Below are 26,016 nucleotides of genomic sequence, written 5' to 3'. Positions count from 1 at the left end.
GTTGGCATCAATGATTCCTGGCAATATAAACAGTCCTGTGTGGGTGGTAGAGGACCATCCCAGGAGTAAACCATGTGTTTGAAAAGGCAGTGGCCCACACACAGAGGTGGGCAGCAGATGAACCAAGGTATCATTAAGGGTTGTGGTAGTGCTGATGGCCATGGCACTCCCAGTGGTAAGACTTCTGCTTGTGTTTGTGACAGATTGAGTGGGGTCTTGTTGAATTGAGGGTCACTGGACCCCAGCATGCCCCCCTTTGATTTTCCCTACTGTGGAAGAAGGTTGCCATGTTTGTCATATGTAGACTGGCATTGATTGCTCCAGTAAAGCCCTTTTTTGGCAGTGAGGACAGGGTTTATTGGGCCTTTTATTGCCCCTTTGGCCCTTTGGACATTGCTTCCTGGTATGTCCTAGTCCCACCCGCATTCAAAGCACTTTACAGCTGCTCTGGCCACTTGCAGCTGTTGAGCTATTGAAGTAGCAATTAGTTGTGCTTTAAATTGTTCCAAGATGATATTTGTGCATGCCTTGATAGAATCACAAAGTTCAACAACAGCGTGATTACAAATTGAACCCAGGGCTTTTTTACAGTCATTGTCAGCATTTTCGTAAGCAAGAGATTTTAAGACAGCATCAGCTGCTTCTTGAATATCAATTTTCTGTCTAACCGCAAATTGTAATCCATCAATGAATGTAATACATGGTTCCTGAGGCTCCTGCCTCACAGCAGCAAAACCAGACTCCAACTTTTTTCTATCAGGTACCTTTCATAGTGCTCACATGGCAATAACAGTAGACTGATCCCATGCTTGGGGGGAGAGTCTTAATAGAGCCCAAACAGTAGCATATACATGTGTAACAGAGAACTGTGATCCAGTGATACTGATGGATGGTTGTTGATTACCATTATTCAATGCCTGAGTTTGAGCCAAATCTACAAATTCTGTCCACCAGACAGAGTATTGTCCTCCTGTCAAAATTGTCTTAAAAAGAGATTGCCAATCCAGTGGTAACATAATATGTCCTTCTGCAATTGCATCCAATAAATTTGTAGTAAAGGAGGAGTGTAAGCCATTTTCTTTCACCAATCTGCACAGTTCATTACCATCTCATATGATAAGCTGTTCATTATGCAGGTTTTGATTATGATATACAACAGGCATTGCTTGAAAGAATTTAATATCGCCCTCCTCCAAAGCTTGCTCTAGCATTTCTGTATGAACCTTTCTGGTTCAGGTCCTATAGGTGGTATTGTTTCCTCTTTATAGTCACTAGAAGAATAGAACAAGGTATAAGACAGTGATAGAATATGTGAAATACTTGCTGCAACCTTTTTGCCTGCTATTTATATTATTTCTTCTGCACTAGCGGCTGCTGCAGCCACAGCACATACTGGGGCTAAAGGACGATATAAATCTCGTTCTTGTCCACAATCAATAGGACCAGGATCAAACAAATCCTTTTTCTCCAGGTCATTATCCTCAGGTGATGTTTCATTAATAAAAACAACAGAATCTGATGGCGGAGGATCCCCAAGGGCATGATTTGCTTCCTTAAATTGTTGCAGAGCCGAGTATACCACACACCAAGTAATAACATCATCAGGGTGGACATTGTGATAAGAAATTTGGTGGGCTGGTAAACACTCACCAACCTTTTGCCAGTGAGTAAGGTCATAGGAAGCATCTGATGGATACCAGGGAAAAAATTGTTTGACCTTTTTAAGTAACTGGATGAGGCTTTGGGTTTGAAATTTATAACTCTGTTCCCTGGTGATGTGCAACAGTCAGTCTTTATGCCATTTTTGGGATTTCATTGCACCTCGCCCCATTATAAGAAATGCTGCCCAGCTATTCACAAAAGTCTAACTTGTTCTATAGCCAGCGATGAAAGGAGCTCCTTTGTGATCAGCTGAACACACACATGCTTGATTCAGCCAGGTTACACCACTGGACTGGATCACAACAGTAGCACTGAAGTCCCTGTAAATCGGGAGCCATTTGTTGGTGTATGAATGAGAGACTCACAAGCTGAGAGCAAAATGAAACTGTTCATTGCCGAGTTAAGACAGTACTTAGTATGAGAATCTGTTCATTCCTTTGCAAGCAACAGGGCTGCAGGAGCCTTGTTGTAATAAATCCATCAGCCTGACAGTTTGTTAGTGTTCTCAAAGTTTGCAAGTTTTGAAGAAATGGGATGCCTTTCCTGTTCTCAGATAGTGCGTAATCTACTTTCTTCCATGCTTCCCAGGAATCTTCTGCACTGTCAGGCTTGCTCCTTCCTCACACTTACCGGCCTACCTTTTTGTTTCCTTCTACTATTTCCATTCCTGTTTTAAGAGTAACGGCTCTATACCTTTACCTTTACACAGTATGTGTTTGGCTCAGGTGTTGGTGAATGAGACATCATGAGATGTAGGAGGTTCCCCATGTAGGGATTGTTATTCTTGGGGTTTTCACACTACATCTTCCCTGACTTTGTGCTGTCTCCCCACTAAACAATGTCTTAGTACAGTTGGGGTCCCTTTCAAAAAAGGTCTTAATACATTAAGAATCATTTCTACAGAGGTTGGGATCTTTTCATCTGCGTGTTTGTGTTTTGTTGATAAGCAGTGGGTTTTTGTAGCAGCAGCAGAGATATTCTTAGCTGACAGCATAGGGGTCAATGTAGGTTCCCCTTTTTCTAGAATATATATTCCTCCTGCCCAATGTAGCAACAATTTTGCTGGTTGTTGAATGGGTTTTGTCAGGAGAGTCTGGCCTGTGGTGCAGAAGGACAGATACATCCCAGAATCCAAAACTTTCCATACCCTCTGTATTGGTTCTGACCAAGGTAAAGTCCACAGCCCTTTCAGTGCTGTGCTTTGCATTGGTACCTAGGTGGGTGTTGAGACAGACCAGTGTTTTGGCTACTGCCTAGCAGTGCTGTACCTCTGACATTCCTTCCCCCATCAAAGGGGATGGGAGTGGGCAAGATTCTGGGAAGGGACACAGCCAAGCCACCTGACCCAAACTGGCCAAAGGCATATTCCATACCTTGTGACCTCAGAAAGCTAAGCTAAGGGAGAGAGGAGGAAACGGGGGCATTTGTGAATTTTCAGTGTTTGCCTTCTGGAGGAACCATTACATGTGCTGAAGCCCTTCTTTCCAGAAAATGTCCAAACGTCACTGCTGATGGAAAGTAAAGACGGACATTTTTTGTCTTTAGCCCATGCACACACAGATCTCTGTTTATTTCTTTCTCTTACTGCAATAAAATTGCCTTATCTCACCCTGGTGGTTGTACTCCATCTTATCCTCTTCCCTTTCCCAGTGGGAAAGAGAGTGATAGAGCAACAGAGTGGGCACCTGGCACCCAGCCAGGGTCGACCACTACAGTCATTTTGGCACCTGAATGTGGGACGATATAAAGTTGGTGAAATGGACTATAGCAGGAACCTCAGGGCGCTGGGCTGGAACAGCAGAGGAGTGCAAGCCCGGGGTGGCAAACAAAGTTTAGCAATAACCCCAAAGCTGTGATAGGAGCAGCATGGGGCTGGGTGGACCCAGGGGTATCGAGCTAAAAGGGTACTAAAAATCCAGAACAGCGGCAGAAACAGTGAGGACTGGGCAGCCTGAAAGGGCAGATAAGGTTTGGGGGGGATTGTTTCAGGTTTCTCCTGGCTGTCGCCTGTGTAATGCCCTGGCAAAGCAGCAGCTGCCAGGCTCCCGCAAGCACCCATGAGAGGCTCCCTTTCAGAGGGTGTCAGGGTCCCCGTTTTCCCCTAAGACACCCAAGCAGATGTTAAGGATACCTTCCAGAGTGATTGCGTATTGAAAAGACCCACTTATACAGCCACACTTGTGAGCAGAGGCTCACCCACAGTAAAGAGACACAGAGATGGAAAAGCTATGCAGTAGCAGTGAATCCTCTGGGCAGCAGCAGCAGTCCAACACCAAAACCTCAACCATTTGCCACTCGAGCCGCATCCCCTAGCTAAGAGACAGCCACAACCGCACCACCTCTCCTAAGCATGACTCCCAAATGCTCCTTTCCCTTGGCTGACTCCAAGGTGGGATGTAAGAGGTCTCAGCCATATCTTTTGTTTCTTCATGACCTGTATTTGTCCCCCAGAGAACCACTCCCTTCACAGGCTCTTCCCTTCAGATGGGAAATAATTCCCTACAGAATCCAAACCAAAAGAAGGGTCTCTGCTGTACTGAGACAAAATTAAACACTAAAAAGCAGCTAAAATATAGAATCAAAAAAATAATTTCTTAGCTCATAATAAAGACACAGCTCCTTATCAAATTCAGGGATCACTAAATTTCTAGTTAAATACAATCTAACTCTTTTTCAACGTGTAAACAAAAGAGCCAGTCCTGTCCTGCAAGGTTCCAGCAGTGCCTCACAGCAGTCCTGCATTCACATCAGGATGTTGACCAACGTAGGGCTTGCAAACTAAGGCAGCTTCCAGCAAACTAAGGCAGTATTGAAAGATCAAGTGTTCCCTCAGGATATAGCAATCCTGAACAATCACCCCAGAGCTACCTGATGACTCCCACTCCTTGTGGCACCAGTTGCTTTCCTGTGGAATGTTCTACCTGCTCTGAGAGTAAAGAGGGATGTGGAGAAAGAGCTTGCCAGGCTGCTCTCAATCCCTTACCAGCAATCCTGGTTATGTGGAGAAGTCCGAGCAGAGTGCAAATGTGCAAACATAACAGCCATGCATAGGAAGGGTCGGCAGGAAGGATGATCCAGGATCTACTGGCCTGGAAGCCTGAGCTTGCTACTGGAAAAGGCTTTGGAACAGATCCTCCTGAGTGCTATCCCACAGCATGTACAGGGAACCAAGGGGTCTGCTGGAGGATGGGAAAGCTCTGTGGAGGGATGGGGATAGCTGGGGCTCCTGGCAGGATGCTGAGGGATTCTGTGTGTGTGTTTTGGGGGCATTGGTGTTGGCGGGCATGTTGGGGAAGGAGTTGTCTGGAAGTGAGAGGTCTAGGCTGGAATTTGAGTCAGTTTGATAGCAATATCTGTGGTTAGGTACAGCTTTGGTTAGGGAGGACAGAAGGAATATCTGTGACTTTACCTTTTAGTAGTCCTAATTCTCCTGCAGGGAAGAAGAGGGGAGAGCTGTACTTTGTTGGCCACTTAGATATCTGTACCAGGGGGAGGATTAGCCTTTTTTCAACCTACTCATTTGTTTGGGCTACTTTTGTAACACTGAGTGGACTTTCATTCCTTGAGAACTTTTATTCCTTAAGAGAATTAGGATATTATCATCCCTTCATAGAAAATCACTTGCAATCCAAAGAATGGCTGTTTTTCACTCTCTGTGTAGTGTTATGATTTGTAAAGTGACTCTCAATTGATGACGTTAATGAAATGGGTTGCTGCTTTGAGATGGGAAGCAAACTTCCAAATCTTTCATATTTTCCTGCCATTCTAGTTAATTTATGAAGTCTGAAACTTTTTGGAACTACTTGAGCTGAACACCAGGGAAGTAAAGCTATCCTGAATTGAGGATTCTTAAATGCCCTGAGCCTGCAGAGCAGGGCAGCATTTGCTGATGGTTTGACCCATTCCTAAAGATCCTGTCAGGCTGTCTTAAACACTTGTGGCAAAGAATTCCTTCCAACCTGGGCCACTTCAGGTAGGCTGTGGGTGGCCCCAGGGCACCAGATGGCAGTGGGTGCAAGGGCCCTTTGTGACACAGTGCAGCATGGTCACCCTGGGATGGAATGGGACAGGGAAACAAAGGTCACATGGTGACATAGGAGCTGGCGGTGACAGGGCCACACCACAGTGTTCAGAGCACACAACAGGACAGGACACACCAGAGCTGTGCTGTGAGGAGCCCCCACACAGCGCACTCATTCGTGCCTGACCCAGAGCTTTTTGAGGCATTACTCCTGCAGCTGACCTCGCGGCCAGACTGCGGGATTTTGTGACTCAGACCTTTCCCAAAGCATCTTCTATGCCTGCGGCCTGTGCCCTTCCAGGCTAGACTGTGGGATTTAGTGACCTGAATAATTTACATGGAATCTCCTGTCATTGTGTCAGGAGCTCTCAAAACCAGAGAGTGAGATTTGGTCACCTGAATCATTTACGACCAGTCATTGGTCTCCTGACATTGTGGCAGGAGCCATCAAGACCAGAGAGCAGGACTTGCTGACCTGCAGCCTTCCTGAGGCTTCTCTGTCGCAGGTGCCCTCCAGGCACAACTGCACAACTTGTTGCCTCAGAGCATTCCTGAGTCATCTCTCTCTAGAAGGTGCCCTCGAGGCCAGACTGCAGCATGGCGGGCAGGTTCCTCAGCCTGTTCAGGAAGAAAAAAACTGAAGGCCCTGGAACTGCCCCAGCACAACAGCCTGAGGAGCCAGAGCAGTTCCAGACATGTCAGGATGGTGAGTGGCAGAGCTGTTGCACTATATTGGGAATGGTGAAAGTAACAACACGGACTCGCTTGTGGATTGTACAGGAGAGCAAGATTTATTACTCGGGATCTTCTTTTATAGACAAGTCCAAGAAGGTCTGGAAAGGTAAAACTCTGGGTCAGTAAACTAACACATCACCATCATTGGTCAGTTGTGTACACCATCCCTCAACCTTCTCTTGCAAGAAAACAAGAAATTGACAAACAACACCTGCAAGGTTGTCTTCTGTCTCTAAGGATTATTTGGATTCCTCCTTATGATTTCCCAGGCGACATCTCAGGACAGTCTGAGAAAGTTATGACTTGAAAGTCATCACTTGAAACCAAGAAAGTGACTTGGTTTTCCACAGACACTGTGCTCCCTGCTTGCTTCTTGCATTTAGCATCCACAGCAGAGCTGGGCCACAGGACTGATGGCTGCAGCTGGCTTGGCCCCGCCCCGCCCCATCCCATCCCATCCCATCCCATCCCATCCCATCCCATCCCATCCCATCCCATCCCATCCCATCCCATCCCATCCCATCCCATCCCATCCCATCCCATCCCATCCCACCTCCTGTGGACGTGCCCACGGATAGGACAGAAGCTGGGCCAGGGCTGCCCCTCACAGTGACTATGCTCCATCCCCTGGGGCATCCGCGGGGCTGTCCCTGCCTGGGGAGCGCAGGGCTGGGCTGTGTTCTCCTGCCTCCCCTGCAGTCCCTCAGCTCTGGCTGTGTTTGTTCTTTGCCAGATGCAGCCATGGACCCGACACGAGAGCAGCAGCCTGCCCGTGACAGCTTCCACAGAACGCTGAAGGTACCTGCAGCCATCCCCACCAGGGCTGGGCCTGCTGTCACTGCTCAGCCGAGAACTGTGCTTGAAGCACTCCATGGAACATTCCTTTCTTCCCTGTCCTTGCTTCTCCTGCAGATGTTCTGGAAGTTTGTGCCCATTCAGCATAGAAAGACCAGCACTACAGCAACTGAGGGCACAGATGAGCCTGACTCTGGGCTGACCGAGCTCTCAGCAGAGCCTGATGTCAGCCCAGATTCAGCTAAGTGCTCAGAAAACTCTGACACCTCAGCGACTGAAGACTGGGCAAAGGCTCTCCTCATATCAATGACTGAGGATGTGGTCATCACGTACACTATCAATAGAGAGACTCGGGGCATAACAAAGACTGAAATCAGCCCAGATTCGTCTGAGTGCTCAGAAGACTCTGACAGCACAATGAATGATCACAGGGCAAAGGCTGTCATACCAGTGATTGAGCACATGGCCATTGCAAACACCAACACCGGTGGGACTCAGAGGATCACAAATACTGACACCACACCCACTCCCACTGTGATTCACACTCCTATTATGGATTTTTTCGAGGAAAGTGCTGTCTCTTCTCTGCAGCAGGTAACCAGCCTGGGGCCAGGGCTGGAGGCCTCCCAGGTTCGTGTGCTCCTTCATTCCATGGTCACTGGGCCCCCTCAGTCTTTGAGGCCAGCACAGTGTAGCAGGAAGGGAAGCACTTCTTGGGGGAAGCTGGAGAAGTGGATTCCTTGGACAGCACTCCAAGTCTTCCTCATGCCTCCACCAGGTGCCAGACATTGTAAGGACCATTCACCAGAGTATTATGTTCCACGTCACTGTGTGTGCCAGGCTGCAAATCAACATTCTGAGGCTGGCTGAAGAACACCCTGATGACGTGGTGCTGAGCCTCCTTCACTGTGCTCCAACATGTGACAGGTACAGGGCCCACGTGCCTTGAGAGCTCAGGGCTCACCAGCCTTTAGGGCACATCAACCCTCACAGCCTGTCCAATGGGGTCTGCCCAGCTGGTGGAGCGGTCCAGGACCCTCGGGCCCCTCTGTTTCCCAAGCCTGCTGCCAATGCTCCCTCTGTCACCTGGGCCCCACAGCTGCACAGGACATGGTACTGTGACTGAGATGCCTCTTACACAGAGCTCTGATCCCACAGAGCTGCCACAATGATGTGGAGAGTCATAGCTTCTTCAGGACCAACACTGCAGAAGGTGCTTCCAACACTGCTCTGTGTGATGGAGCACTGGCCACTGTACAGGATGTGCACTACCAGTGGGGACAACAAGGACGTTTTTGCCCTGGCTGTGAGTTTATGGAACTAGCCTTTGCTTACCCCCAGGTCGCCTCTCCAGCAGCTCTCCATGCTTCAGGCACTGTGCTAAAACCTGGGCTAGGAGCAGGCTCAGGGGGCACCAGGCCCACTGCTCCCTCTGCATCTCCCCTCGGGCCCTGCCCCAGGGACACCTCAGCACTGAGCGCTGTCTTGGGTTGCTTCTTTTGCAGGCAGCTCTGGTGCTCTGGGTGATTGTGCCTCAGTGCCACAAGGCAGTGATCCCTTATTCTGGGCGGCTGTTTGTGGCTCTGCTCTTCCATGTTGTCATCACCACACAGCAGATGTCACCAGAGGAAGTTGGTACCTTCTGGAAAGCATGCAAGGAGGAACATTGCCTTCCCAGCAACCCCAACAGGTCCCAGTCCTCCTGTCCTTCCCACACCTTTGTGGCCAGCACCTGTGCTCCCAGTGTGACCTGGGCTTTGCTCTGCACGCAGGTTTGTAGTGAAGACCATGAAGACTCTGCTCCACCGACTGCGGTGTGACAAAGAGTTGATGACTATGGAGCGCAAGGGTGTCTGGGACATGCTGGTCTCTGCTAACACCCAGCACTATGGCACTGGTCTGATGGCCAGGTGAGACCCCCTTCTCCCCACGACCTCTGACATTTGTGACCTTTGCCTGGGGGGCCACCCACAGTCCCTGTGGTCATGGCCAGAGGGCCTCGTCACCGAGAGTTGGTCGAGCAGACTGGAAAAGGCTGGGAGAGGAGGGTGTCCAGAAGGAGCTGCCTCCCAAAGTGCCCATATCCTCTCCGAGGAGGTTGAGGAAAGACAGGACCTCTGTGAGTCAGTCCTGGGAGAGATCTGCCCCCCAACCTCAGGTTCTTGGTGCCTTTTTCCCCCTTCCAGGGAGCTGCGCCGTATCTTTGTGCCTTTGTGTTCCCTCATTGCATTACACCTACTCCGGCTGCTCAACAGGGAGGAGACATACTGGGATCTGCCCTTCCTGGCATTCCTTGTGGAGGTGAGCCTGATGGCCAGCACTGCCTTGCTGAGCTGCCTGCCAGCCCTCTCCCCTTGCATAGCCACAGCTGCCTGGGACAGGGTGCCCGCACCCTGTGCTGCTGCCTGGATCCAGCCCTGCACAGTTCCAAGCTCCTGCTGGCCAGGTTCCCTGTCGCTACCTGTGCCTTTCAGGTCTTCGAGTGCCTGGACTTGACATATGGTGACAACATCCTGGAGATAATGTCGAGGCACCTGCACAGCAAGTGCAGGGAGAGGCGCCGCCTGGCACTCAAAGGCCTCCTGGTGCTCAGCAAGGATCCCTTGAGGGTGAGAAGGGGGCAGCAGCTGAAGCTGTGCTGGAAAGGTGGGGGTGGGGAAAGCAGCCCCTTGGTCTGGCTGGGCTTCAAGAGCTGAGGCAGCTGCTTTCAGTTCTGCCTCCTGGCTCAGCTGCCTAAGTGCTTTGGGACACACCTTTGACCTCTGGGCCCTGCAGCAGCAGGGTAGGGTTGCAGTGCCAGGGTGGTGTTGGCAGTGCAGCCATTCTGGCTTCCCAGCACAGCCTTGTGTTCCACACAGGCCAGAAAAATGTGCAGTCTCTCTCAAACTCTTCTGGAGCTCCTGGGTGATGCACATGGATATGTTGTCAGCATGACCCTCTCTGTGCTCACAAATATACTTGAGAATGAACACATCCTGATATCCAGCACCACTGCCCCAAAGCTGGCTGAGGCACTCCTGCCACTCTTTGACAAGGTAAGGCTCTGTGCCCCCAGCCACGAGCACTGATCGTTGCTCAGAAATTTTGTGGATTTTCAGGCCCTTTCCCAGATGGGCCTTAGGCAGTTGATGCTGAGGTGTTTTCTTTTTTTCCAGGATGACATCCATATGCAGCTGCTCTCCCTACACCTCTTCTTCAAGGTGATGGACTTGGCAGTGGACAAAAGAAAAAAGCCCCTGAAGAGGATTGTGAGGCAGAGCCTGCTCCCACTCTTCTTTCATTGCTATGATGAGAACAAGCGTGTGGCGAAGGTGAGGTTTTGAGTGATTCCGGTGCATCCTTGGGAAGGGGCTCAGACATCTCCTGGCTTAGCCTCTCCCAGGCTCCAGCTTTCTGCTCCTGGCCTTGACACAGGGACGCAAGTCCTTTTCTTTGGGCTGCAGTGGTATGCTCATATGTCTGCTGCTCTCCAGGCCTCTCTTCAAGTGCTCCTTTGTGTGACCACATTCCTGAAGAAGAAGAAGCTCAAGAGACTGCTGAAGAAGAAGAAGATGTGGAAGTTTCACAACTGCCTGGTAAGGACAGCCTGAAGAAGACTGAGCTGAAGCCTGGAGAAGCCCCTTGCCCCCATGCTGCCTTCTGTGAGGCAGAGGACCTGGTTCAGGAACGGCACGGGGCCCAATCCCAGGTCACTCGGTCCATTAGCACACAACACCAATGTGGTAGATGGCAAAATGGCGTTTATTGGTGAAGAATTTGACACTTTATAACCTAGGTTCACAGTGTCACTCCGATCTGCTTTCATCACAGCTAGGTGCTATTGGTTAATTACGGGATAATTACCATAAACTATAGAGGAGGGGGGGTGACTCTATCTTTCCGTACACCACGTTATCTTTCGACCGCCGGGCCCTAGCTCCCCACACCCCCGGCACTCAGTGTATGGGGCTGGCAGCTGTGGGCCCCGCCCCGTGGTGCACCCAGGGGTGCCAGCCTGCACCTCACACGCCGCTCCCTTCCCTGGCCAGCACAGCTTCTTCTCCAGGCTTTTGTGGCCCCGAGCCAGGTGCCGATAAAACCCCGCCCCGGCGGGGCGGCACTGCGGCTCCCCGGGCAGCAGCCGGCCCTCTGCCCCCTCCAGAGTCCAGCGCCAGTGGCTGCTGGCCGGGCCTCAGAGCTGTGGGGGCCTCAGGGTTGTGCGGGCAGGTGAGGCCAGGGCTGGGCGCAGGGAGTGCCTGGCCGAGGGGCAGAGCCCGCGCCAACCCTTCCCTTCTGCCTCCCTCTCCAGCTGGCACAGGACAGGAAACGAGCGGCCGAGTACGCACGCCAGGCCCTGCCATACCTGGAGAGCCGGCAGGAGCACCTGAGAGAGGTGGCCAGGAGGTTCATCGGTGAGCCACAAGCCCGGGCTCCCTCCCTGCCCCTCCGCAGCTCGGCCCCAGCCGCGGCTGCTGCCCCAGCAGTGGCAACCAGGCCCGGCACCCTGGAGCCCCACCTGCCCTTGCAGCTGCTGCCGGCCTCTGGCAGCCGTGCCCTTGGGCGTCCGGATGCAGCAAGGGCTGAGCCCTGCTGGGGCAGGAGGGCGTGTGGCCACAGGGAGCTGTGCCGCTGGGACCCTGACAGGCTCTGTGTTCCCAGGGTCCGCCAGGATTCTCTTGAGGGGGCAGAAGGAAGAGCTCCGGTTCCTCAGCGAGGGTGAGTGAGGGCAGTGGGCTGTCAGCGGAGGCTGGCACGGGGAGCTGCAATCCCTGCCCCGGCTGCAGAGGACTTCACTCCCTGTGCGGACGAGGGTGGCGTGGGCAAAGCACAGAGAGATTGCAGGGACGCGGGGGGGATTTGTGGTGAGCACCTTCTGGCTGATCCTGTTGGCCTCTCCTCTCTTGAGGCCCTTGCAAGAGCTGAGCGGGACACTCCAGGCAGGAATATCTCCTAGGATTCCCGCAGATGTGGGCCAATGACTGTGGCTCTCTTCCTCTCTGTTGCAGCCCTTCAAGCCTCAAAGACAAAAACGGTCTAACCTGTGTGTTCAAGAGCAGTTTGCCAGAGAAGCAGAAGAATTAGAGTCATCTTCAGGATCCAGTGAACCAGTGTCCCAAGAACAGCAGTGGGAGACACTGAAGAGGATAGACACCACCTCCCAGTGCCACTAGAGCTCCAGGCACAGCTGAGCCTGTGGGAAGCTCGAGTAGCTTCAGCCCTCTCCCTCCCTCCAGCCCTGAGACCGTGCCTACCACCTTTTTTTCCCTTCCAGCTCATCCCTTTGCTTCATCTTCCAAATAATAAACAGTTTGGCTTTTCACTTTATCTGCATCTCTGTGGAACTGAAGTGGTGCAAATCCTAAGTGCTGGGGCACACAGACCCCTCCTGCCATTCTCTTCCACGCTGTGTTTTGTGCAGAGGCACAGAGGAATGAGGGCAGATCAAGCTGGAAAGGTCCTTGGGCTGAAGTTCCAGTTACACAACATTGTAGAGGTAAAGATATTGCTGAGCACCCTGAATGCCAGTTGTGGGAGAAGGAGCCTGTGTGTCAGGAACCAAAGTTGTGTGTAAGGCCCTGCCATATTTGGTCTGCTGTTGTGCACGTTGACAAGATAATGACTAAACCCATTTACACCACTGGACCTTCAGAGGAAAACTATGCCCTTCTACAGGATCATTACTTCAACAGAAACACATCTGTTCCTCCAGGAGGACTGAAAACACCATTTAACTGGACTGCTACCAACACCCTGACTAACAGGGTGTCAGGTTGAATTCAGACTCTGGCAGGTCGGTTTTTGTTAGTTTTCTTTTTTGTACTACTCCATTTTCCTAGCAAAGAACTGTTATTCCTATTCCCATGTCTTTGCCTGAGAGCCCCTTGATTTCAAGACTATAATAATTCAGACGAAGGGGGTAGTTTACATTTTTTCATTTCAAAGAAAGTTTCTACCTTCCTTAACGGACACCTGTTTTTTCAAACCAAAACAAATGAATTAGTCAGTCGATGGGAAGTTAACCTGTGAAAGAGGAACAGTACACAATGTAGCTGTTGTTGGCATGGAGGTGGTATCACAAGCTGATGTGACCTCGTCTCACACACTGGCCAAGCATGAGAAGATGTCATAACTGGAATAATTCCACTCCAGTGGTGTAAGAGCCGATGGAGAGATGGGGACTTCAGATGGCTTTTCTTTATAATGTTGTTTATTGCATATACTAGGTTACTGCAGGGCGTCATAGGTCAGCCTACAGCTGCTGGCTATAGGCAAGCCATGTGTCCTGAAGCCCCTATGGTTCAGGTTACAATGCATTATATCTCTTTCTTTTTCTGTGCATATTATTACATAACAACCAATCAGCATCGTACACAATACCTTTACATTTACATATATCCTATCAAAACTGCTCAAATTACCATACTATGTTAGTGACTAGCTAATCATCTGAGTTAGCAATTACATGTTAAACTTTGAAACTTGTTTTGCAGTGTAAAATTCTTTTTGCTTTGGTAAAAAACATCTTTCTGTCTGCTTACGCTTTTTTTACTTGGTAGCAAACATGCTTTGTTTGAAGACCAGTTAACGTATTGGATTTTAGCCATAAAACTCCCTTCTAATTGATTAAACCTTTGCTATAAACCTTCCACTTGACTAAACCTTTGTTCTTTCAGCTGTTTCAGCAACAATTATCCCTAAAAACATCTTTTTATAATATCAAAACTTGATTTCATTTCTAGAGAACCTTCTGCTAAGCATTTATATCCATAAAACTTTTCTGTTAAATTCTCATCCTTCCTAAGACAGTGGAGAAGAGATGAGGCCTGGTTCTGGAGATTCAAGGACAAAATGCAAGCCTTTTTGATGCATAGGGTGCCCTGAAGGTGCACAGCCTGCCTGCCCCTCCCACTGGAGCACCATGCTCCATCTCCTGCTGCTGCTCAGTGGCTTTTCACCAGTCCAGGTGTTGGTATGTATTATTTGCAACAGCTACTAATAAAATAAAACTTGCTTTGCAATCACATGACTTTTGCATGGTCGTCCTCCATAGCCCATGAGATTATTGGCAATGAGGATGGGATGCCCAGAGCACAAAAACTGATGGTGTTTTGAGCATGTGTGAATGAAAAATTGGTGCACGTTTGAGTGTGGGTAAGAAAACAGGGACAGGGTTTGGGCAGTGGAGCATGTGGTTGCACCATGAGCATGGGCACATAGCTGGAAAACAAGAAAGGAGTGCCATGGGTGTGTGTGTGGCAAGAACGGGGCCTGGTCAGCGGGGCACATAGCTGTCCCAGAACAAGCTGTTCTGTGGTCAGTGGGTGCCATGGTTGCAATTTCATTGGATAGAGTTACCAGCCTCACTTCTTTTTGTGGTCTGCAGTCTCTTTGTATGAGTGCATTGGTAACAATGTTTGGTGAAAGGGAGCCTCGGGTGGTGGTTTTGTCAGTGGAGCCGTCAGGCTGGATGCACGAACTGTGGAGCACCTTATCACATAAGCTAGAAACCTGGATAAGTATTGGGCCAAAGCATGGGAGGCCAAGGACCTTGTGGGGGTGTTGAAATACTGCAGAGAAATTTTACAAATTCCTCAGAGATGCTCTAAGGAGTGTCTGATTCCTGCTGGTCAGGTGACTGATTGCCTATTATTTGCAGACAAAGTTGCTGTTTAAGAGAATGCAGAGCTTGGAAAAAAGGTGAACAAGATGAAAAAACAAGCTGGAATTGTGTTACAATGTTGAGCATTTGTAACTGCTGTAGAACAGATTGAGCAACTCAGGTAGGCCTACCAATGATGCTGCTTGGCCACTTGTGGCCAAAGGATGGACTACTTTAGGACAAGCAGGCAATCTGCTTAAAGGAGAAAGAATGAAAATTCGTGTCCTAATGGGGTCTCTCTAGCTTTATATGGGCCAACCCTTAAGCCCCAGGATAGAGAACATTATCCCAGAGGGATGCCTGAAGGGATGGAAAGCCTACAGTCATGGAACACCACCCCTGCATCTGCAGGCTACTGGAACATGCTGTCTCATCTTAAAATTGCCTCTGTAATTTTCTTTTCCTTGTCTTCCTGCCGTGCCACCACATACCAGGAAAGGAGATACAAATCTCTGATGCATTGATTACTCATTTAATCTTTTTAATTTTTTCCTCTTACTTCCACAGGGGTAAAAATAACCATTTCATGCTCATGACAAATGGGGGGCAGCCCCAAATTTCTCAGCCCTTTTCAACTTTGTGGCCTCTTCTGGACGCTCCCCTACCCAAGTGCAGCACCAGCTTGGTCTTGGTGAACCTCATAAGGTATCTAGTGTGACTGATGTTTCCTGCTCTTGGGTGACACTGAGTTTTGACAATATCAGTGTCTTGGTTTAGGGCAAATTTGGGACAGAACTTCCGAATGGAGTCTTTCCAGAAAACAAATTCAAGCGGCCCCACCCCCAACTTGTTCAGGAAGAGATTTCTTTGGAGAAAAGTGGAGAAAAAAATCTGTTTATTTAACAGAAATTGAATAATATTAAACAATAAAACTTGTCGCTGTTGGATGAGATGGCAAGTTCAGGAAAAGTCCTTTTCATGTGGTGTAGCTCAGCTCACTCAGTCTCTTATCACTGGAAAGTGCTGAGGCCCAGGCCCCGGTGGGCCACAGGCGTGAGTTCCCAGGGTTTGGCTGGGTTTTCAGTCCAGAGCAGGCTTGCACAGATCCAGGAAAAAGGGAAAAAAAATTGTCCAGGGAACTTCCCTGCCTCAGTTAGCTAAAACTAACTAAAAGCAAAGGAGAGCTCGGTCCTGCTGTCTGTCCATGCTGCAGACAAAACAGTCCAGGGGCAGGATTCAGGGCAGTGAGTGCTCTTTCTCAACACAAACTGTGGCTTCTTTTTCCCCCTCTTCTCCCTCAGAGCCAGTCTTACAGGTGCAGAACTTAATATGTAACATAAACCAGGTGACTGGGGATACAAGCATCACAAAGTCACCCCAGGACAGAAATCACTGAGAAGGAAGCAGAAATCTTTATTTATGCCACTGTGTACGTATCTGATAGACTCCTGAGGAGGGGCTCCACAAGGACTAGGATACGTCTGGAAAAGGCTCGCAAAGGAGGTCAGGGAAAGAAAAGTCTTCCACATGCAGTAAGACTGAACAGACTACAACTCATCAGCTTGGATATCTGAAGAGAGCTATGATGGAGACCTGTAAAGTAGCAAATGATGTGAATAAAGTGAATGAGGAGTTGTCATTCATTATTTCTTGCAGAACATGAATTCAGGAACGTGGAGGCCAAAGAACTGGCCAACAGGGAGCTTGCTGTGCTCCCTTGGAGAAGCTATCCATGATCCACAGACCCTTTTGTTATGGTAAGCAAAATTTCTCCCCCAGAGGCCTTTGCAACCCTGTGTTAATCTCTGGTTCACTGCTGTTTTTTCCCTTTACTCTCTGCCCCCATGACTGCATCCCATTGGTTACTGGTTTCTCCCTGCCCCTTGCATTCCCTATATCTACCCCATTTTTTTCCCTCAGTTTGGAAAGTTTCTGTGCTGGGTCTCTTCACAGAGGGCCCTGCTCTAATAAAGGCTGGTTTCTCTGTGGAATCATTAGCTAGAGCTCTAGTTCTTTCTTCCCTGCATTGCCTGGGAGAAGCTGCTGCTGAGCTGAACGCCGCTCGCCAGGCCAGGAGAGGGTTGTGCCTGTGCCTGTGAGAACTGTCCTTCCCAGGATGCTCCTTCAGGAAGGTCGTGGCACTCCTGCCATCCCAGCTGCCACAGCACAGGAATACCAGAGGCAGCCTTCAAATGAAAAATAGGAAATTCTTTTCCATTCCCTTATCACAGAAAATAATGTACACTGTATGTAGAAACACATTTAAAATCTGCAAGAGAAATTCCTGGACACTAGGCAGATACTAAACACCATTGAACAGATATGAGCTCCAGATGTGGAAGCTTTTGTTTATAATTTCAAAATAATTCAGAATACAGATTTCTGTAGTCATCCACATTCTTCTTTCCCTGTATACTGGGCCAGACAGATCTTTGGTCTCCCCTAGCACATCATTAATTAGTTTCATTAATATGTATCATCTAATGTCTGTCAATCAAAATCCAACTTCTAGGCTTAAATCATGATTGAAGACTGATTACCTAGTTTTAGAAAGAGTATATTTTATTTGTTCAGGAATTACATCTATCATTTTATAGATTTTAATTTAATCTCTCAAAACCAAAACGAAAACTTGTACAAAAATATCAGGTAAAATCCTCTTGTCTGATTATGTATTTGTCATCAGAGAACTTTTAGAGCAGGTTAAATCATCCTGCAATAGAAAGAGCACTAATGTATTTTTATTGCAAGGTAAAATTTTTATTCAGGAAAATGCTTCCTCAATAGGTAAGGTTACTATTAACAGTCACACACCAGAAATTCAGTACACCATTGTATGGGCTGTATTTCAGACATGTAATAAAAGAAAAGTCATTCCTATGTCAAACCATTTAAAACCGTCAACACACCTTTTGATAGGGGATGTGGCTGATGTTCAGCATCAATTTCTAATAAAAGACCCAAGACAGGTGTAAGAGAGGAATCTGGTATTTTTGGTACCATTGTACACAATTAAAAATAGGAAATCTTTTGGGGATGAAAAATTAACCAGGGCTTAGATAAATAAAACTAAAACTCAGTCTCCTGAAAAAAGTGGGATCTAAGAATCAGCAGTTTCATTTTGTACCTGAAAAAATACTGCTATAAACAGCTGTAGACACAAAAATCCATGTACAAAACTGAGAGGGAAAGTAAGAAGCCTTTAAAAATAAAAACAAATAAGCTAAAGAAAGATAATGGGAATGGCTCAGGCTGTTTGATGCTGCTGTCACTGTAAAAATCATCCTGTTTTAGCACAAGGAAACTTTGCTGGCATAAAAGCAGCATCTTGCACCTATGCCAGAAAGAAAAAAGATGTTTGTGGTAGAGGACAGGCATGGGAAGAATTTAGTTGCATGTCACATTCTAGGTGATGTGACGTGGCTTGGCAGCCAATCCCCAGATGACCTCTGAAGTCAGGGTGAGTTAGAGCTGGCCAAATGAGTTAGCAATATGAAATAAGGCAACAGAAGAGACTTACTTAAAAAACAATTCTGTTTTCAAGCCAAATTGTGCCCCTTTTAAGGTCCTTATGCAATTAGAAGTCACAAGAAGTTCAAAATACACCAAGAAGCAATAGATGAAAGGAAAAAGAAATTTCATTTTTTTTTAAATTTATTGACTATAATTAGTGTTAGAAACTATTTCCCAGGCTCTGTTAATTATTCAGAGAATGTCACTTCCATTAACATTTATTCCTTTAGTTTGTGAAAAACACCTCAAAACAATAACATGTCAAACTCACAGATTCCATGTGTCCCTTTCACACTTGCAAAGGCACAAATCCTTGTGAACACTTGTGAACACAGTGATTTATCTTTACTCACACAAGGATACTTTCTCTGTGCTAGCCAGAGATATCCAAGGTCATCCAGAGATACACTTTGGATAAATACTTTCTTCCCAATTATTGGTGTAATTTCCTTAGAAACAAACTTGCAATTAAATGTCCTTTAATTTGGCAGTCAACCCTGTGACTTCTTTGTGACTATTTTTTAGTAACTGAGTTTCTGATACTTTTTCTCTTTTTTTCTGTCTGTTTTACATTTTCCCACTGCACTCTGCCTCCAAGTTTTCATTTGGGGAGACAAAAATTACTAAAAGAAGCAGGAAAATCAAGCAGAAATATCATAATAATCAAGTGGAAATTAGTAAAAATGTTAATCTTATAATATTAGGAAGAAAAAGAAGTATAGAGAAGCACCAGAAATTGTACAACAAACCAATTTTGTCTTTCTTTTAGTATAAAAACATCTGATTTAAATGATTTTTTTCTCTTTTCAGATTTTGTAGATTTTTGCCATAATGTTTTGCCATGATGCAGGTAGAGTTGCACAATTCTGGTGCTACTGGAGCAGGCTGAGAACAGATTTGGGTTTTTCAGTCATAACCTGGTCTCCATTAGCTGTGATAGAAAAAGGATTAAACTGCCAGAGCAAACCATGATTTGATGCTCTTATGAGGTGTAGGCCTTAAGATCAATTAACTGTTCAATATTTTTAAAAATCACTTGATTCCTGAAAAGCGTGAGGTCCAAGATGGGGTCCAACAATTCAGACAACAACATGCTCCACAAAATTGAAAGCAGAAAAGGCAAATTAGGCTTAAATCTCCAGAATATTTTATCAAGATGTCTGCCTTTTGCTTAGAATGTCAAGCACTGATTTTATTGTTTAGAGGCATGTAAAGCCTCTCCTTTAAAAGGCAATTTGTATAGAGCAACGCAATGTAGGTCTCCCCTCAACAGCCCTCCCATGGATAAGTGAATCTTTACAGCTCCAGAAGAATTTTGGCTGGTTTATGGCAGGAAATCAGGTTAATGAAGAGATTTGAGCCCCACACGTGCCCACAGTGACACTGGCCAGACAGCTCCTCCAGCTTCAGATGAACAAGCCAGCAGGAATTCCTACCCATGTCTGAAGGCCAGGATTAAACTCTTCCCTGGACAGCACCCCCCACAAACCACTAACCCAATAGGATGGCAATTTCATTACAGCTTTACAGCGTTTATGGAGTATTTAATTACTTTCCTACACCCTGGTCCCATTTTAAGGTTTGTTTAATCATTTGTGTCTCTGTTTCTAATGGAGATTTCAGTTTCCAAATGGGCCTGAAGCCAGAGATGTAAATGGAAGGCACAATATATTGCTTCCTGAAAGATGACACAGGGCAGAGGGGAGGAGAAGAGGAGGACACAGAAGGAAAATAAAGGATGGGGGAATGTGAGGGAAAATATAATCTTAAGGGTCATGCTAATTGAACACCCCAGCAGAAAATGGATGATCCTCTTGTGCAATTAGCAGACTAAGCAATATCAATAAATGAGTCTTTTATAGGAGACCTTCAACAGAGAGAAAGTGGCTCTGATGGAGGACCTGAAGAGAAGAGCTCTGCAGAGTGATGTGGGAGGGAGGTGAGATGCGCAGAGCAGCCATTAAATCAAATTAGGGAGGAAGGTGGTGACTGGCAGGATTGCCGCTCTGAGCTTCCCAAGGATGGAATTCAGGAGAGCTTAACCTTCAGGGAGATGAAGAGTTTCCAGCACGCTAGGACACAACACAGTGGTAACAGTGGGTTCAGTGCCAACACTGGGTCTCATTTCCAAGCAGTTCTTCCAGGAGCATTTATGCCTGGCTGGCAAAATGGCCCCATCCCACAGGAATCACACAATGGGTGAGGCTGGATCAGCTGGTCCAATCTCCCTGATCCAGCAGGGCCATCCCAGAGCACAGGACACAGGATTGTGTCCAGACAGCTCTGGAATATCTCCAGTGAGGAGACTCCCCACCCTCTCTGGACAATCTGTTCAGGGCTCAGTCACTGCCCAGGACAGAAGTTCTGTCTCATTTCCAGGTGGAACTTCCTGGGATCAGTCCCTGCCCGTTCCTCTGGTGCCATTGCTGGGTCCCCCAGAGCAGAGCCTGGGCCCTGCTCTGAGCCCTCCCTTTGGATATTTATACACACTTATACTCTCAGTCCTGTCTACTGAAGCAGTTTTTCATCTGGCTTTTTTCTTTCTTTTTTTTCCCTAACATTCTTTAGAACAACAGGAGAGAGGACGGGATTTCACAGAGTCACCAAGCCTTAGCTACTGCAGTCTCAGGAAATCGTACAGTCCCAGTAAAAAATCTCCTCGGATTATTGTCTTGCTTCCCCTTTACTCCTGCTGAACAGCTGTTGCAAGAATCTCTGTCCTTGAAGATTTCAGAGTGCTTAACAAATTTCCAGCCTAGATATATTCCTGTCTAGGTTATAACCATGTGTTCTTGTGCCAATGTTTTCCCTCAGTTTAATCTCTCTTCTACGTTCCTGCTGTTTATTTAATTGCTTTTATCAACTTGATTTAAGAGCTTGTTATGAAGTGGTTTTAACTGTTTTTTAGTTCTAGTAACTGAGTTTCTAACTAGACTGTACAGTGCCCCAAGGGGTTTGGCAGGGGCTTTCTGTTGTCATAATTCTCTGATTACTCTTAATCCTGTGCGCCATTCCTCTATCAGGGATAGTTTGGAGGTATTTAGAAACAGTACTGCTGTGGTGTCGCCAGGTTACTAAACCAAGAATAATTCAAAACCCAGTTCCACTGGCAGCTGTGAAAATTCAGAATGCAGGATTTGTATTGGGGTCTATGGGGTCCCATGAAAGTGGTGCTGTGACATTTTCTAGTTTAGAGTGACTGAACTGCTTCTTGGCCCAAGAAATTATTGGACATCATTCAAATGACTAAGGATATTTTTCAAATATGAGTGGAATCTATGTAAAGTGTCAGCTTCCCACAGATGCACTCATAAATAGCAATTATTGATAATATTCCTGCCACTGTTTAAACCTTTCTGTAAATATGTGTTTAGAGGGTAGTGTGTTTACAAAAACACACTGTTCCTTTCTTGCTCCAGTATCCTGGCATTTCTTCACCAAATGGGCTTTATACCAGGGCATAAATACTGTCCCTTCTGGTAACTCACATTTGGAAAGATAATTCCTGCAGCTAGATGGTGATGACAGCATCTTTTGCACCATGACTGCCTAAACCACCAGCAGCTGATGGAAGGTTTTTCCGTGTGAGAGCATCATGCCAGTGACATGTCTGCAAGTTTAGTATCTTGTACTGAATTGTTAGAGCAGTTCCCCTCAGAGCAAATCCCTGGATGCCTCCACTTTGCTGGGACCCTGCAGCCTGTCTATGGGAGCAGGGGAGAGGAGTGCTTCAAGCTTTCCATGTACCTGCTTTGCCACTCCTGAGCCAGCAGACAGCATGTGCATTTGATTTATTTAATGAATGAGAGTCTAATTATAAAGCAGAGGAAATCACTGAAGCATAAATTTATGGGCTGCCTGAGTTCACCTCCCATGCTGGCAGAAAGCAGTGGTGGGAGTGGAAGTTAGCAGTGTTGAAGACGTCAGGGAAGAAGGTGGATAGCTGCAGGCTTTCCCTGACTCCTGGGTGGAGGGGAACAGGGATGAGGTGCCAGCTATAGGAGAGGCTCAGCTGGCAATGGCTTTCAAGCATCTCCTTGAGTCCAGGATGTTATGACAAGAGAAATAGGGAGACTTGGATAAAAAGTCCAGTGTGTTCTGACAGCAGTCTGTCCCTCTGTTTGGATACAGCTTGAAAAACTGAGTCATAAAGGGCTGCAGCTATACACTGTAACTTTGTGCCCATTTTTGGCTACGGCTTATATTACAAAAATTACAATGACTTCTTAGAAAGGAAATCCTTGCCTTTCTACTAATATGCTGTAATATTCCTGGAAGGGAGCCAATGTGTCGATTTAAGTACCCTCTCAAAGTGCAAGGGGCTGTGATATTTCCAAGTTTCAATGCCAGCTAGAGCCTCTCTGGAATGTGTGCCAAAGTCTTCCCACCGAGAAGAATGCCTCACATTAAGCGTGTCATCCCTGGGCTGGCCTTCAGCTCCTTCCCCAGCTCAGGAGTCTCAGCTTTAACCTTCATTCCTGTATCCCATTTCCCAGCCCCATGGAATAAAATGCCATGGAGAGCTCTCCCCTCACCCCCATCATCCCTTTACATGTTAATGTGAAATGAAACGTTCTCATGGCTGGCTGTTGAACAGCAGACAGCAATTCCTGAATGGGGAATTTTAATGTCACATTTATTTCCTAAACTGGATGCTGCTCAATGCCACTGCAGCTTAGAATTTGTGGGTGCCCAAGGACCCAGCCCTGCAGAGCTGATCAAAAATTTTAAAAAGTCCAAATTTGACCCCAAAGGATGGAAAATAGAAGTTTTGTCTGGATAAAACATATTTCAGAAAGTCTTTTTGTGACAAGATATCTTTGTCCTCAAGAACATCCCTAGACTTGTGCAGTAACACATTTAAAAATCCATCATGCACTTGTAGTTTAATGGAAACAAAAGTACAGTCCATTTTAAGACTGAGGGAAACTGAAGCCCTTAGAAGAATATAAACAGATATATTTTCAAACCAAGCCTAAATTTTTATGAAGCCAAGCTCACAAATATTGATGATTCCTTAGAAAAATTTAATCTGCTTTTATGAGTTTTTAAAAACACCAAAATATTAATCTCCATCTTGACTTCTTTGGGCCTCAAATATTTTCCATTTTTTCTCAAAATATTGGATCCAATTATTTTTAATTTTTAACACTTTTCTTTGACAAGATCAGTAATTACAGAAAAGAAGAAAATCTTAATAACTTTTTATATTATTTGGATCTTTCTTTTTAAGACATACTGGGACAGGAAATTACATATTTGGACTATAAAAATACAGGATATCACAACTTAGTAGCAGTGGGAAATACAAAGAAACTGCACACAGTTGTGAAACTATCAGACAAGTAGAAGTATTCTAAAAAAACAAGACTAAAAGCCCTAATTTGAAAAAAATAAATTTAATAATCCTTTCTCCCATATTCTGAGGTCTGAAAGAAGAGATGCACCATAGTAACATTGTGACATTTTACCCCATACTTGGTCATCCTTTTAACATCATTCCCAATCACATTTGAAATGTCTCAATCTTTACTGTTTGGGCTTTTTGCTTTTGTTTTAAAAAAGTTTGGGGAGATAAATGAGTAAGTATCCTTGAACTCCCCTGGACATGGGAAATCCAGACAACTTGCTTTGAATTTTTCTATTTTTCTTGTATTATTCAATCCATCATTCTTTCTTTATAATTGACATGGAAATATCAACTTTTCTCCATGTTTTTTATTTTGATTTTGTTTCGGGGGGCATTATCAATGTTTGTTTTTTTTTGTTTTGGTTGGATTTTTTTCATTTTCTTTTGCTATTTTGGTTTTATTGTTTTGTTTTTAGGGTTTTTTAAGTTAAGGGATATAGTAAGGGAGATCCTCTGCTGCTGTAAATCAGGATAGTGTTAGGAATTTAAACAGTGTTTTGAGACTGAGTTAGGTTCTAGCGTTTAGAGACTGTGGATATAGAGTAAATGAATACAAATAGGTTTCTGCACTTGCTAACCACACAGAAATATACGAAGAGTAGGCTGAAAAATAATACATATATATGTGTATATATAGATACATATTAAAGAAAGAATACATTAATGCATAAATATTATTTAAGTGTATTTTTATATAATAAATGTGTTTATTTAAAATAAATGTAATAATATAAATGCACTATTGATCCCTTTACATTTACAAATATGTGAATTTAGTGATAATTAATACTTATATTTATTAATATTAATATTAATATTTAATATATTTACAGCAAAAATGTTGCTTATTTACTGTTTGTTTAGAAAACAAAGGCATTAAGAATTGACTTTATAGTTGAGAGAAGGAAGGTGGAATAACACAGATCAAAATTCGGAAATCCACATCTGCACATTGGGTTGATCATGAGTGACCTTAGAGTACCTTTTGTCAAATTTTCCTTGGGCATAATTTGTAATCCAGGAATTAAACCTGAAAATGCCTGTGCTTTCTATTAGGAGTCTTTACTTACAGAGAAAAAAAACCTTCCCTAAAGGATAACTTAGCTTCTCCTTTTTCCTAATGGAAAAAACTTTTGGGAACTCACGCTCAAATACAGAATTACCGGATCGGTGAGGTTGGAAAATAATTCCAAGGTCATTGAGTTCCACCTATGTCTGATCCCCACTGAGTCAACCAGACCACAGCACTGAGTGCCACATCCAGGCATTCCTTGGACACCTCCAGGGATGGGGACTCCACCACTTTCCTTCCAACTTTTATCAGCCCTTCCTAGGAAGAAATTCCTCCTGATGTATAACCTGAACCTCCTCTAATGCAGCTTGAGGCCGTTTCTTCTTGTCCTGTCAGAATGGCACAGTCTCAGGATTATGGCCACAGATGAGGAGCTGGGACAGTCTTGTCCTTTCTTTGGCAAGTGAGAGGACCAAGATGCTTGGAATTTCCACAGAGAACCTCAGAGCCCATTTTCCACAATTTGCTTATTCCTACACTGTCTTTAACCTTAGGCACTCATAGACACCTTGAAGAGTCTCTCCAAAGAGGGTTGAGCTCCCCTCTTGGCTATGCTGGTGAAAATCCAAAAAGTCCTCTGGAAGTAACCTGGGTTTTGATCTTTGACTGACTTTGGCTACTGAGGGAGCTGATCCTGCAGGATGCTGAGCCCTTCTGTTAAATCTGAAGTGTTTGGTTCTGATTTCACTACTGCAAACCCCTGGTTTTATGGGGCAAGGGACCTTTCGAGGGCCAGAGCAGCAGCTGAATAAAGTGACCCCCACAGAGGACTGGGCCTGTGGTTTGTTTATGGAAAACTGATCCGGGGCTGGAAAGCCATAGTGGTGATTACACAGAGCACTCGCCGGCTCCCGCTCCGTCCCTGTGCCAACAACAACAGCACGACGGTCCGAGTCAAACCTGTTCGTGGAGCCACGGCTGAGCGGAGGCTGCAGTCAATGGATGGGATTCCTGCCAGCTCCCAGCCAGCCAGGGGTGTTTTTTTCCTCTTTAATTCACTTGGATCACACTTGTCTCTGATGCTGAAATTCGGAGGTGCCGCAGGAATCCGCCAGGGATGCTTTGAGAGCTTTGGCACTGTCCCCAATGGCAGGAGAGTCCAACCACTCAGTGTTATCTCCTTCCTTTGTCCATCCCATGACACTTCCCAGCTCCTTTCAGCTTCTAACTTAACCTTCCCATGGAATAATGTGCTGCAGATTATTTAACTATGTTTTTGTTTTTAAAAT

General features: G+C 46.2%; 1 protein-coding gene across 2 annotated transcripts; it reads left to right on the top strand.

Moving 5' to 3' along the window:
- The first annotated feature begins 5,713 nt into the window (after positions 1 to 5,713).
- On the top strand, positions 5,714 to 12,517 carry LOC111923385 (maestro heat-like repeat-containing protein family member 7). 2 transcript variants are annotated; one of them, XM_023919131.2, is made up of 15 exons: positions 5,714 to 6,389; positions 7,152 to 7,216; positions 7,331 to 7,807; positions 7,992 to 8,140; positions 8,372 to 8,519; positions 8,719 to 8,903; positions 8,986 to 9,123; positions 9,400 to 9,514; positions 9,688 to 9,822; positions 10,072 to 10,248; positions 10,369 to 10,524; positions 10,687 to 10,788; positions 11,502 to 11,604; positions 11,852 to 11,908; positions 12,199 to 12,517. In XM_023919131.2, exons 1-15 carry the CDS (start codon positions 6,281 to 6,283, stop codon positions 12,228 to 12,230), a joined length of 2,148 nt encoding a protein of 715 aa, XP_023774899.2. In that variant the 5' UTR covers positions 5,714 to 6,280; the 3' UTR covers positions 12,231 to 12,517. The 2 variants fall into 2 exon arrangements, with proteins under 2 accessions (XP_023774899.2, XP_023774898.2); XM_023919130.2 differs by having other exon boundaries at positions 5,732 to 6,389; positions 7,331 to 7,843.
- The last annotated feature ends 13,499 nt before the right edge of the window (positions 12,518 to 26,016 follow it).

This window comes from Cyanistes caeruleus, chromosome 4 (assembly GCF_971803275.1).
Source record: "Cyanistes caeruleus chromosome 4, bCyaCae1.hap1.1, whole genome shotgun sequence".
Taxonomy (NCBI): Eukaryota; Metazoa; Chordata; class Aves; order Passeriformes; family Paridae; genus Cyanistes; species Cyanistes caeruleus.
The sequence above is the reverse complement of the archived record's forward strand: the minus strand, read 5'-3'. Positions and strand labels throughout refer to the sequence as shown.